At 32.3% G+C, this 11,667-nt stretch overlaps 2 protein-coding genes across 4 annotated transcripts; both read left to right on the top strand.

Annotated features, from left to right (window-relative positions):
- Positions 1–231: 231 nt before the first annotated feature.
- Positions 232–3,119, top strand: LOC123204459 (pentatricopeptide repeat-containing protein At5g59600-like). The gene is made up of 2 exons (XM_044621127.1): positions 232–2,248; positions 2,755–3,119. Exons 1-2 carry the CDS (start codon positions 559–561, stop codon positions 2,817–2,819), a joined length of 1,755 nt encoding a protein of 584 aa, XP_044477062.1. The 5' UTR covers positions 232–558; the 3' UTR covers positions 2,820–3,119.
- Positions 3,120–8,005: 4,886 nt separating this feature from the next.
- Positions 8,006–10,090, top strand: LOC123209782. 3 transcript variants are annotated; one of them, XM_044627921.1, is made up of 3 exons: positions 8,006–8,327; positions 8,428–8,479; positions 9,381–10,090. In XM_044627921.1, exon 3 carries the CDS (start codon positions 9,428–9,430, stop codon positions 9,839–9,841), a length of 414 nt encoding a protein of 137 aa, XP_044483856.1. In that variant the 5' UTR covers positions 8,006–8,327; positions 8,428–8,479; positions 9,381–9,427; the 3' UTR covers positions 9,842–10,090. The 3 variants fall into 3 exon arrangements, with proteins under 3 accessions (XP_044483856.1, XP_044483857.1, XP_044483858.1); XM_044627922.1 differs by lacking the exon at positions 8,428–8,479 and having other exon boundaries at positions 8,007–8,327; XM_044627923.1 differs by lacking the exons at positions 8,006–8,327; positions 8,428–8,479 and adding an exon at positions 8,661–8,678.
- The last annotated feature ends 1,577 nt before the right edge of the window (positions 10,091–11,667 follow it).

The raw sequence follows: 11,667 nt of genomic DNA, 5'->3' as shown, positions 1-11,667 counted from the left end.
AAACCATTGTTCATTTGTCCTTGTCAAGTGATGTGAGATATCACAAGAAGTTGGGTCCAACTTTTAGGACTCTCTAACCAGAGGCAACCTGGACTCCTTGTACACGAATTCATGAGCGATTGCTATACGAAAATAGAATGTCCAGTTGGTAGCAAATAGCAATATAAGACTGTCAGCTACATAAGGCAACAATTTACTTATAATCAATAATATGTTCGACAAAATAAAGTCTCTATCAATGCAATTGCCCTTTGGACATTCTTCCTCTGTATTCACCTCAAGGTCTCTTCCTTCAAATGAACACTTAACTTAATATTATGAACCTCTCTTTGAACAAAGAGGGTGACAATATTACGTGTAAGCTTTTATGTCTTTCTTATTTAAAATAAATTAGTATCAGATCTTCACAAGCTTCCGAATCAACCCCACTTTTCGAGAACCTTTTTTTTTTAATTTTCTTTTTCACTTTTTAATGTCGGTTTATTGGTTTCTGAAGCTTTTAACTCTGCCCTTGATGTTAACCTCTGGACTTCTTTTAAACACAACGCTCACTTTCACATGCAAAAACTGGGTATTCATGGAGCACTTCATCCGATAATGAAACGCCTTGTTTTTTCCACAAATAACTTGTCTTTAAGCTACTTAGATCTCTTGCTTCGAAAATGCATGAAATGTAAGGCTTTGAGACCGGGCAAGCAAGTTCACGCTCACTTGCTGACTAAAACTGGCTTAAACATATATGATTTGGACTCAAAACTCGTGGGTATGTATACAAGTTGTGGGGATTTGACATATGCTCGTTTGGTGTTTGATAAAATTCCTGAACCAACTGTTTTTGCATTCAATTGGATGGTTTTGGGATCTACTTTTAATGGGAACTTTCATGAGGCAATTGGGCATTTTAATTTGATGAGAAATTTGATTGGTTATTGCAATAAGTTTACTTTTTCGTTTGTGTTAAAAGCTTTTGTGGGGTTGCTTGACTTAAAGAAAGGGAAGGAAGTTCATGCTTTGGTGAATGTTATGGGTTTGGGAAGTGATGTTTTGGTGGGAAATGGATTGGTGGATATGTATAATAAATGTGGAGAAGTGTGTTGTGGGCGTAGAATTTTTGATAGGATTGTCTGTAAGGATGTTGTTTCTTGGACTTCAATGATTTGTGGGTATTGTAATGTTGGAAAGATTGAGCAAGCTGTTGTTTTGTTTGAAAGAATGAAGTTGGAAGGGTTAGAACCAAATGAGTTCACGTGGAACGGGATGATAACGGGTTATGCTAGGAGAGGTGATAGCAATGGAGCATATATGTTCTTCTCTAGAATGGTAAGAGAAGGTTTGGTTCCTGATTTGGTCACTTGGAATGCCATAATTTCGGGTTTTGCTCAAAGCCAACGAGCAAATGAAGCGTTGAAGCTGTTTCAGGAGATGTTGTTGTCCGGGATAAAACCTAACGAGGTGACCATATCAGGGCTGCTTCCTGCCTGTGGCTTGATGGATTCAATTCAAAGAGGTAAAGGAATTCATGGGTTGATTTATAGGATGGGGCTTGATTATAATGTATTTATCGCTAGTGCTCTTATTGACATGTACTCAAAATGTGGCAGTGTGAAAGATGCTAGGAGAGTATTTGACTTGATTAGAGTCAAGAATGTGGCATCGTGGAATGCTATGATTGGATGCTATGGGAAGCAAGGCATGGTTGATTCCGCGATTGAGCTGTTTGAGAGGATGCAGGAAGAGGGAATGCAATTAAATGATGTCACATTCACTTCTGTTCTTTCTGCATGCAGTCATGGTGGCTCAGTTGCGAAAGGTTCACAGATTTTTAGGTCCATGAAAGAGAGATACAGAGTTGAGATTAATCAACAGCATTATGCTTGTGTTGTTGATATGTTGTGTCGTTCAGGGAGGATTTTAGAGGCTTATGAGTTGATAAGAAACATGCCAGTAGAAATCACTGATTCAATTGCTGGAGCTTTCTTTAATGGATGTCAAATTCATGGAAGCAGAGATTTGGCTAAAATGATGGCCAAGGATATCCTGAAAATGGACATGAATAAGCCAGGAGGCTTTGTCTCACTATCAAATATATATGCTGCTGATGGAGAATGGTATGAGGTTGAAAATGTAAGGAAAGTTATGAAGGGGAAGAGTATCCACAAGAAGCCAGGTTTTAGTTGGGTTCAGAAGCAGGATCAGTTTGCTGCAGAGGAAATAGAAAAAGAAAGCAACAAACTGGACCTTGGATATGGTATGTTCTTTCATAAGATGTTTCATGTCTATATTGGATCTTTCCCAAATCAAATTAGAAAATAGGATTGTGCGCTTTGCTTACAATTTGACATACCGAAAACATTTTTATCTTTTCAACAGCTTAAATTATTAAAATGGGAAAATGTTAAATTTAGTACTCAAGTTTTGAAATCAATTACGTAACTTGTAAAATTTCTTCACTTGTGTGAGATGTGGCTACTCCATCAAATAAGACTCCAAAAGCTATCTTTAGTCCTTATTGGAAAAAATAAAAGTTTACATCTAACGACATATAGTTTGGCTAAGGGAAATGGCGCAAAGCTATTGTTTTTTTTTTTTTCCCCAAAAAACATTGGAGAAACGTCCTATATTCTCTGATGTTAAAATGGGTATAAATGAAGCATTCAGGTCAACTCAGGACCCCATGAGATCATTCACTGAAAAATATGGTTTTACCCTGAGTGTTTGCTATCACCATTTTGATGATTCTCTTCCTCTATGCAGATGAGTTCACTGTGGAAGAAGATGAAGGATCTAAAGTTGTGGAAGCTGTTGAATTTGGGAGCTAAAGTAGTAGAGTTGGTAATCCTAACTCCTTAAAAGCGTTCCATTTCTACACTATATTTCCTTTTTATTCCTTCACTTGAAATAATTTTCCCCCAATAGGAGTTGTGATTGTAATAAATTATGTCTTAGGCTTTTCAAGGGGGCATAGAGTTGCTCTATTTAACATTCAGAAAATTTTTCATTATTTTTCGTCTGTATTCCTGATCATTGTATATTCGATGTTGATCTTAGAAATGTGTTTCAAAGGGAATTGGCGATGTAAGAAACAAATTATTCATAATTCATTATTTCATTGACTTCTATATGTATGTGTGTCCTTAAAGATTAAAATTAAATTGCCATCTAGTTGAGACCATTTTATGTCAGCCTTTTCTAGTCATGGGATTTCTTTTTCTTTTTTCTTTTCATACCCAGAAATTCACCACCTTCTCAACTTATTCACCGAGCTTCAACTGGAGTTACTTCCATATCCTTCTACCTTTATGGTTGGGAAACTTTTGAGATACGGTATATAAAGTCGGTGGCCATCGGAATCTGGACTCTTGACATCTTAGTTACATAAATTTTGTTTGTGGCAATGTAATTTTACCCTTTATTTGTTGCAATATACAGGGCCAAGACTTTGCAGAGTTGCAACAAAGTCAAAGGTTTGAACTGGATTCTACTTACATTTACTTTGAAATCTAAGCCAGCTAAGTCTTTTTTCAAATGTTCAATTCATTTGGCCCCATTGTATCTCCTCTTCAATGGTAGGGTGCATGTGGCTATGTTTTTGTTGGACTAATAATATGAATGAATCGATGTTTTGGTGATATATAATAATGTATTCAGGGTTAACTTTTTTGTCCTCAACCTTTTTCTCATTAAGCAAAAATAACAGTGATACTATATACATAAATAAAATATATAAATTCATGCATAAATAATGATTTGTTATCATGTGATTAAATATTCTTTTATTTTCTTAAAATTATCTAATCACGTGGTGATATGTCACCATTTATGTATAATTCATGTATATAGTTTTATTGCAAAATAATTCCAACACAGATTTTTTCACCTTTCAAAACTTTGAATTGTAGAGCTCACTGGGGCAAGCTCAATTTGTATGCTCCCTCAAAATCCAAATACACCTAAATAGGATTATCTGATGATCCACCAATTCTTTTCAATAATAAGTAAACAACACAAATTTTTTTGAGATTTTGACATCAAAAACCTTTATAATATTCAATATCTTCCTTTTATGAATAAAAAAAATGTGAAAACTAGGTGATCTCTTTCCAATAAATAGGGGTGGATTCGAATATATTCAAGTTTGAACATACGCTAACTTGAGTTTGGCTCAAATGATTTTAGATGTTATTTGATTTGTCAAGCTATTCTAAAGGAAGGTTTGAGTTTAGTTCAAAATAAAAATCTGAGATTCGTAACTCGGTTCGAGTTTATAACTTGAATTTGTAGTTCAAATTTAATGTTCAAGTTTGTGGCTCATTTTAGTTTTCACAAAAAATATTTCACACCATAAATTTAGAACTTTGAACATGTTTGAATAAAAATAATACTGTAGAAGATGGAATTAACTAAATATTTAACAAACAAAGACATAAAAATTAAGCTAAAAATGAAATATAGTGCATCGACGATAACAACACAAGGATTTGCAATCGAAGTCATAGTTGAGTGAGGCGAACTCTTTTCTAGCAAACTAGAGAGATAGTGAAAAGAAAGATCCAAAGGAGAGAGATGATGATTGATTTAAGCTTCAAGATTGTTTCTAATCTCATAATGGATACTTTTTTTTTTTGTAACTGGGGACTCTATTCATGTTAGTTGGATAGGTAAACCTGTGGTGCAGTGACTGCATTTACAACTATTGCTTTAAGTAAGTCGGAATTTTACAAGTATAGTAGAAGTTTAATCTAAACATTCTCCTTGAAAATTTTAATATTTCATAAGTTTTATCAATTTTACTAACTCCTAAAGTCTTATAATAAATGCTTAATGAGAAGATAACTGCAAAAGAAACTAGAGAAAGGGCTACTACCATGTGAAAATGGTTTTGTGATTTGTTTGTGTGAAAGAAAGAGGCAAGCATGTGAGAACAAATGTTTGAAAAAGATAGATAGTGACCAAACAAGAAGAAAAAGGTGGAGATTTTTTTATTGCCAAAAGCAGAGTCTTTAACCATGTAAACGATGCTCCTTTTTAGCCATTTGAGGTGGCTTGTATGAGTCATGACTTAACCATATAACTTGAATTTGTAGTTCAAATTTAATGTTCAAGTTTGTGGCTCATTTTAGTTTTCACAAGAAATATTTCACACCATAAATTTAGAACTTTGCACATGTTTGAATAAAAATAATACTGTAGAAGATGGAATTAACTAAATATTTAACAAACAAAGACATAAAAATTAAGCTAAAAATGAAATATAGTGCATCGACAATAGCAACAAAAGGATTTGCAATCAAAGTCATAGTTGAGTGAGGCGAACTCTTTTCTAGCAAACTAGAGAGATAGTGAAAAGAAAAGTCCAAAGGAGAGAGATGATGATTGATTTAAGCTTCAAGATTGTTTCCAATCTAATAATGGATACTTTTTTTTTTGTAACTGGGGACTCCATTCATGTTAGTTGGATAGGTAAACCTGTGGTGTAGTGATCGTATCTATAATTACTGTTTCAGGTAAGTCAGAATTTTATAAGTATAGTAGAGGCTTAACCTAAACCTTTTCTTTGAAAATTTTAATGTTTCACCAGTTTTATTAATTTTACTAACCCCTGAGGTCTCATAATGAATGCTTAGTGAGAAGATAATCGCAAAAGAGACTAGAGAAAGGGCTACTACCATGTGAAAATGGTTTTGTGATTTGTTTGTGTGAAAGAAAGAGGCAAGCATGTGAGAGCAAATGTTTGAAAAAGGTAGAGAGTGACCAAACAAGAAGGAAAAGGTGGAGATTTTTTTATTGCAAAAAACAGAGCCTTTAACCATGTAAACGATGCTCCTTTTTAGCCATTCGAGTTGGCTTGTATGAGTTATGACTTAACTTGGTTCGAATCGAGCTGATGGTTGGCTCATAAGCCAAATCTAACTAAACTCAACCCCACTCAAGTTCGACTCGTTTTTCAAACAAGTTATATTTTATGGTTTAAATTCAATTTGAGTTTGTTAAAAATGAACTTGAACTGAGCTACATCAAACTGAGTTGACTCGAGTCACATCCAGACCTATCAATAAATGAGTATGAGTACTCATACTTACGAAAAAAGAAAAGGAAAGAAGGAAGTCAAATAAGGTATAAAAAGGAGAAGAAATAGATTTGGTAAATCGTCTTCGTCTCGGTCGAATATGGTTGGAGAGATTAGAGAGAGACTCCAAAGGGAGAGATAAGGTAGAAGAGAAAACGACTGATGATCGAAGACAATCAATCAGCATTAGAGAGGAGAGAAACAAACTCTAGAGGATGTTTGTCACTTTTTAAACTTTGAGTTGAGGAGAAATTATGAGTTTTTTAAACCTGAGGAGGAAAATGTAATATTTTTTTTATTAAATGATTATTTTATCTCTAACCCTAATTAAGATTTTTAACAAAAATTTATTTATGGGTGGGTGTTTAAATTTTTAAAAGTTGAAGAATGAGAGTAGCATTTCACTATACCTTAGGTGGGAGTAAGTCTTTTGGCCTTTATATTATAAATTACCTTGATTTATTCTTAGTTTATGTTTTAGGATGTATCAAAGTCATCCATTTTTATTTTTTGTAATTCTAGCTAGCCATTATAACAATATTTAATAATAATAAAAAAATTATAAATACCTATTTTGAGTATACGTATAAGTACACATTTAATATGTGTCATAAGTTATTAAGAGATACTGAATTAAATATAAAATAACATCCAATCATATAATAATACAAAATATGTGTACTAATTTATATACTAAAAAATAGATACACATATCATTACTCTTAAAAAAAGAGTAATATTATGTATACCTACTTTTAAGTATATACGTAATGTATTATTATGTGATTAAATGTTACTTTATTTTAAATTTAAAATCTCATAATTATTTAATGATATATATTAAATATGTATTTATTTATATACTTAAAATAATTACGTATAATTTTGTTTTATCGTGAAAAAAATAGTATTGTATTTTAGATATAAATAATTTGTAAGGATTACTTTACTTTTGATAATATACTTTAATGTATCCTATTAAATGGGCCATAAAATTATGGCTTAATTTTTGGAAACTCAATAAAAGCCCTTCATCATTGATGTTCCAATGGGTATAAAAGATGTTGAGTCGGCTTTAAACAGAATTACCTTTAACTTCTTTTCTACGACCATTTTATTAACAAAGATGATTGGGTTCACATGAACCATCTAAAATTAAATAAAATTAATTAAGTTATAATGTCCCAACTCCAAACCACCTTTTTAGGGTTTATTTCATCTTAATTTGTTGATTAAATAAGAATAATTAGTTTAAATAATTATCATAAATTTATTTTTCAATGTAAATGGTAGGAATATTTGCTTTAAAATCAAAATTAAAAAATTAATTAGTATTTTGACATAATATGTTTGTTACAATCTTGTTTACAAGTTTTTTTTTTTTAAAAAAAAATCAAACTTAGTATATTTTATTTTTAATAAAATTATGTATTCAATTTTTATGTATAATTTTGTACATAAATTAAACTATTTTTTTAATATTATTAGTGTCTTTGGCCCTAAAAACTCCTCCCTAATATAGATCAGACGTGTCACTCTTTATAATTATTGAGTCTGGGTCATATGTATATATTAATTTATGACACAGGGCAAGGTGCTTTGGACTCCATAAAGTATGTTGTTAAATGCAACTACATTGTGTCTACTTCTACTCACTACTCCAAACGCAACACGGCTGACTCCCTACATTTACCAAAATGTCCTTGGTTTTCAATTAAATCTACTTCCACTACTTCAAACACAACACGACTCGCTTTATACATTTACCAAAGTATCCTTCTACCTTAACCACAAACATAACTGAAGACTCCATCAACTGCATCAGCACAACTCATCCCATGCATTTACTAAAATATCCTTATACTTCAATTTTCATACACGTAAGTTTCAGTGTACAGCAGTCACCCAGACAGCCGAGCCAATCAATAAATATCTCTTCACTCCTCTCTCCCCTCTCTCTCTCTCTCTCTCTGTTTTCTGCCCTCCTTTTTGAGGTGCTACACCTCTTACCTCCTAAGTTTCTTCAAGTCTCCATGTTTTGTTGATCTGGCTTTCTTGTTTTTACCTCTTTAGATCATACTAAACTCTTCAAAGTTTCCATTTTTTTGGCTCAAGTTTTCATTTTGCTAATCAGCTAACTCTCTGAAAGAGAAAACCTTCATCTGGGTCTTGCTCTCTTTTTAGTTTCAATGCTTCCTTTTTCTGATTCAAAGTATTGGGCTTCTTGTTAAAGATGCAAATACACGTTGTTTCATATTAGGTCAGTTTCTTTATTTTTTTCTTTTTATTTTCCAGTGTTTTGTGGTTTGAATAAGTATTTTATTGGTCTGTGTACTGATTCTATCTTGAATTTTTTGTAGTTTGTAGAGTTAAAGCTGATTGCTCTTGTTATGATGGCTTAGTTGAGTTCTAGTAAGTTCATAAAAAATTAAACTTTCGATGCTTTCTTTTGGATCTTGTTTGCATATATTGAAGGAATTGCTTGTTGCTTTCTAATTTTTTTTAAGTTGAAATTCTGATGGCTTGACTTCTTGATATTGTTTTTTTCCTTAATTTGAATTTGTGTTGGTGAGTTACTTTGCTTCTGGATTATACACTTCGATTTATATTGGTGAGCTCTCAACTATTGAGTGTAAACTTGTGTAAATTTTAATTCTTTTTTATATATAAGTTCCAATTATTTGCTTGTTTGTTTATTGATGGGTTGTTTTGAACATCTGATTCTCATAATTGGTGATTTGGTTTGATTTGGAAGTGTAGGAGAAAAGGAAACAAATCAAAACAATCTATCAACTGAGTCTAATTTGGCTTTCTAGCACCATTGAATTGAATGTTTCAGGTTTGGTAATCCCTTATAAGAAAAAAAAGTTCTTTCTTGTAATCTAGTGGAGGGTTAGGATAATTTGTCCGCAGACTTTTATATCAAGTTCTTTAGTTCTTATTTTGAACTAATATATCAATAAGATTAACTTATTCATGAATCGGAGGTGTATTTTGATTTCATTGAAGTGAATGAACTCATACCTTTGTTGATAGTGAAAGAGAAAATAAAAATAATTTCATTCTACTTGTTGTTATCTTGAAAATAATCATTCATTTGAGATGTAATTTGTTGCTTGTGTTAGTGTTTTTGGGTTTAACTTGATCTGCTATTTATTGTTTCTTTTCACATGAGTATTAGATGCTCAAGTTGATTGCAGCTTTTGCTTGTTAAAAATATTTGTTATGAATTCATCTGTGGTTGTTGTTTGTTAATAATGAAATGGCTATTATTCATCTAACCAACGTTGTTTCCTGTGCTTATTGATGGCAGAGAGATTTTCTATTTGTATGAATATTCTATAGTTGAGCTTTGAAATTATGGGTAGAGGTAGAGGAAAGGGAAAGAAGTTGACCATTAACAATCATGAAGACCCTGGAAGTGGTGAGGAAGAGAGAATTCCAGCACAAAAAAGAAGGGGAAGGCCACAGAAACCACTAAAGGATGATATTGATGAAGAAGAAGCTGAGAAAATAGAAGAGGAGGATGGTGAGAATGGTAAAGCTGGTACTATGAGCAAAGAAATAAAAAGTCCCACTGCAACAGAGAATGGAAAGAAGAGGAAGCGTAACTCGCAGGTCAAAGAGAAGTCAGATTCAATCAAAGAGGAAAATGGTATTGGAACTAGGTCTAGTACTGATGACTCAACTAAGTCGAATGGATTTCGGCATAATGGAAGCAGAAGGAAAAGCAAACCTCGTCGGGCTGCCGAAGCAATCGTTGAATGCAAGTAGGGTTGTGGTGGGCAATTGCACTTGGTCTCATCCCTTATGCATTGCATTGCCTGATAAATGACAGGATGGGAAGTGAGTCCTGGTGAATCGCTCGTTTCAATTTTTTTCCCTTTTTGGTCTGTTTCTAATTTTTTATGGTTGCTTATCTTTAATTTGTTCTTATTTCACGTGGGAGTTTTGGAGCTGATTTTACTTTTGTAATTTTTGATAATGCTATATTATATTTTATATCATTTCTTGTTTCATGTATTATATATTCTGAATGACATGGATTCATATAAACTTGGATTCATATGATTATTTGGAGGATTTACTCATTTATCAGTCATGTTTTCCTTACGGAAATCATCAATTTTAGAAAGTGATGATGAAGGATTCTTGTGTTATGAACTTCTAGTTCCTTGGATTATAGACATGTGATCCCACTCGAACGTCATGCTTTATTGTTCTTGGACTACAGGCATCTTTGCAGCTTCTTCATTAGCTTATCGTATACATTTACCTGTCTGAGCAATAAAGACTCGCCTGGTTGATTTGTTCTTAGTTATTTGATGTTCTTATATGTTTATATTACCCCGATCTGGAGTGCTAATGATATGTTATGTGTATGTTTGACAGTTGTAGATGCATTGTTTCTTTGCTTGAAGATCTGTTTACAATTTTCTATAATTGAGGTCTCTAAGCACCTCATATTACTATTGTTGCAGAGTAATTAAAGGTTAAATAGTTGAAGCTTCAGGCTCTTTCACCAGTAAAAAAATATTTTATATTTCAGTATGGTTTAATTATGTACCCATGTTTGTTGCATAACACTATAGATTGCTGTTGCTTTCGCATCAGTTGTCTACATATGGAGCCTATGTTTCTTTTTGAATTTGATTTAGTCGAAAGCATTGCACACAATTTGTTTCTAGAGCTTTTATCAGAGCATGTATTTGACTTGTGAACTAAATCTATTTGCCCTTTTTTCTTTCTGGGTAGATTAGAAAGTCTAGGGTTGTGGAAGAATGTTTTATAGTTCTTCCTGTTACTTCTTGACTCAGTAAAAGCTACTTACATGGGATAAGAAAAAGGGCCAACTGTATATTTCCCACCCAAGGGTTAATGCAAATATAATTTTTTACCCGTTAACTATTAAAAATTCAAATACTTATATTTTTGTTAAATTTTATTGTTATTATCAAGAGTAAAATTGTTATTTAAAAAAATATTTTAAAATTTTAAAAATTATTGTATTTTCATCTTCTAGGTTTAAAAATTAATAGTTAACCCCATTAAAACTTTGGAAAACTTACAATACCTCCTAGGTTTTTGTAGTAGTTGTCAACGGTTGGAGATAATGATGACGACGATGTTCTCTTTCTCTTTCGGCTTCCTTTTTAGTTGCTATCTATTTTCAGTATTTTTCTCCCCTCATCGACGATGTGACGAAGAGACCAAGATTTAGGTTTTTTTATTATACAACGAAGAAATCTCAGTTACTTTGTCATGTTGTCAATGAGGGCAAAAGATTGTTGGTGATGTCGAAAATGGATCACGACTGAAAGAGAAGTTTGGAGGAAGAGAGAATACTATCGTCACCATCCTCTCTGATCATCGGTAACTATTGTAAAAACTTTAGAAGAAATATTTTAAAAGTGATTTTATTAGTTTTTAAAATTAAAGGATAAAAATATAATCAATTTTTAATTTTTAAAATAATAATTTTATTTTTATATAAAAAGGTAAGAATTTAAAGTTTTAATAGTTAATAAATCATAAATTTAGGTTACACTAAACCTAAGGTGGGATAGTCATTTGGCCTAAGAAAAAGTGCTTTTCTCTTT

Source organism: Mangifera indica, chromosome 2, assembly GCF_011075055.1.
Source record: "Mangifera indica cultivar Alphonso chromosome 2, CATAS_Mindica_2.1, whole genome shotgun sequence".
Classification (NCBI taxonomy): Eukaryota; Viridiplantae; Streptophyta; class Magnoliopsida; order Sapindales; family Anacardiaceae; genus Mangifera; species Mangifera indica.
The sequence above is the reverse complement of the archived record's forward strand: the minus strand, read 5'-3'. Positions and strand labels throughout refer to the sequence as shown.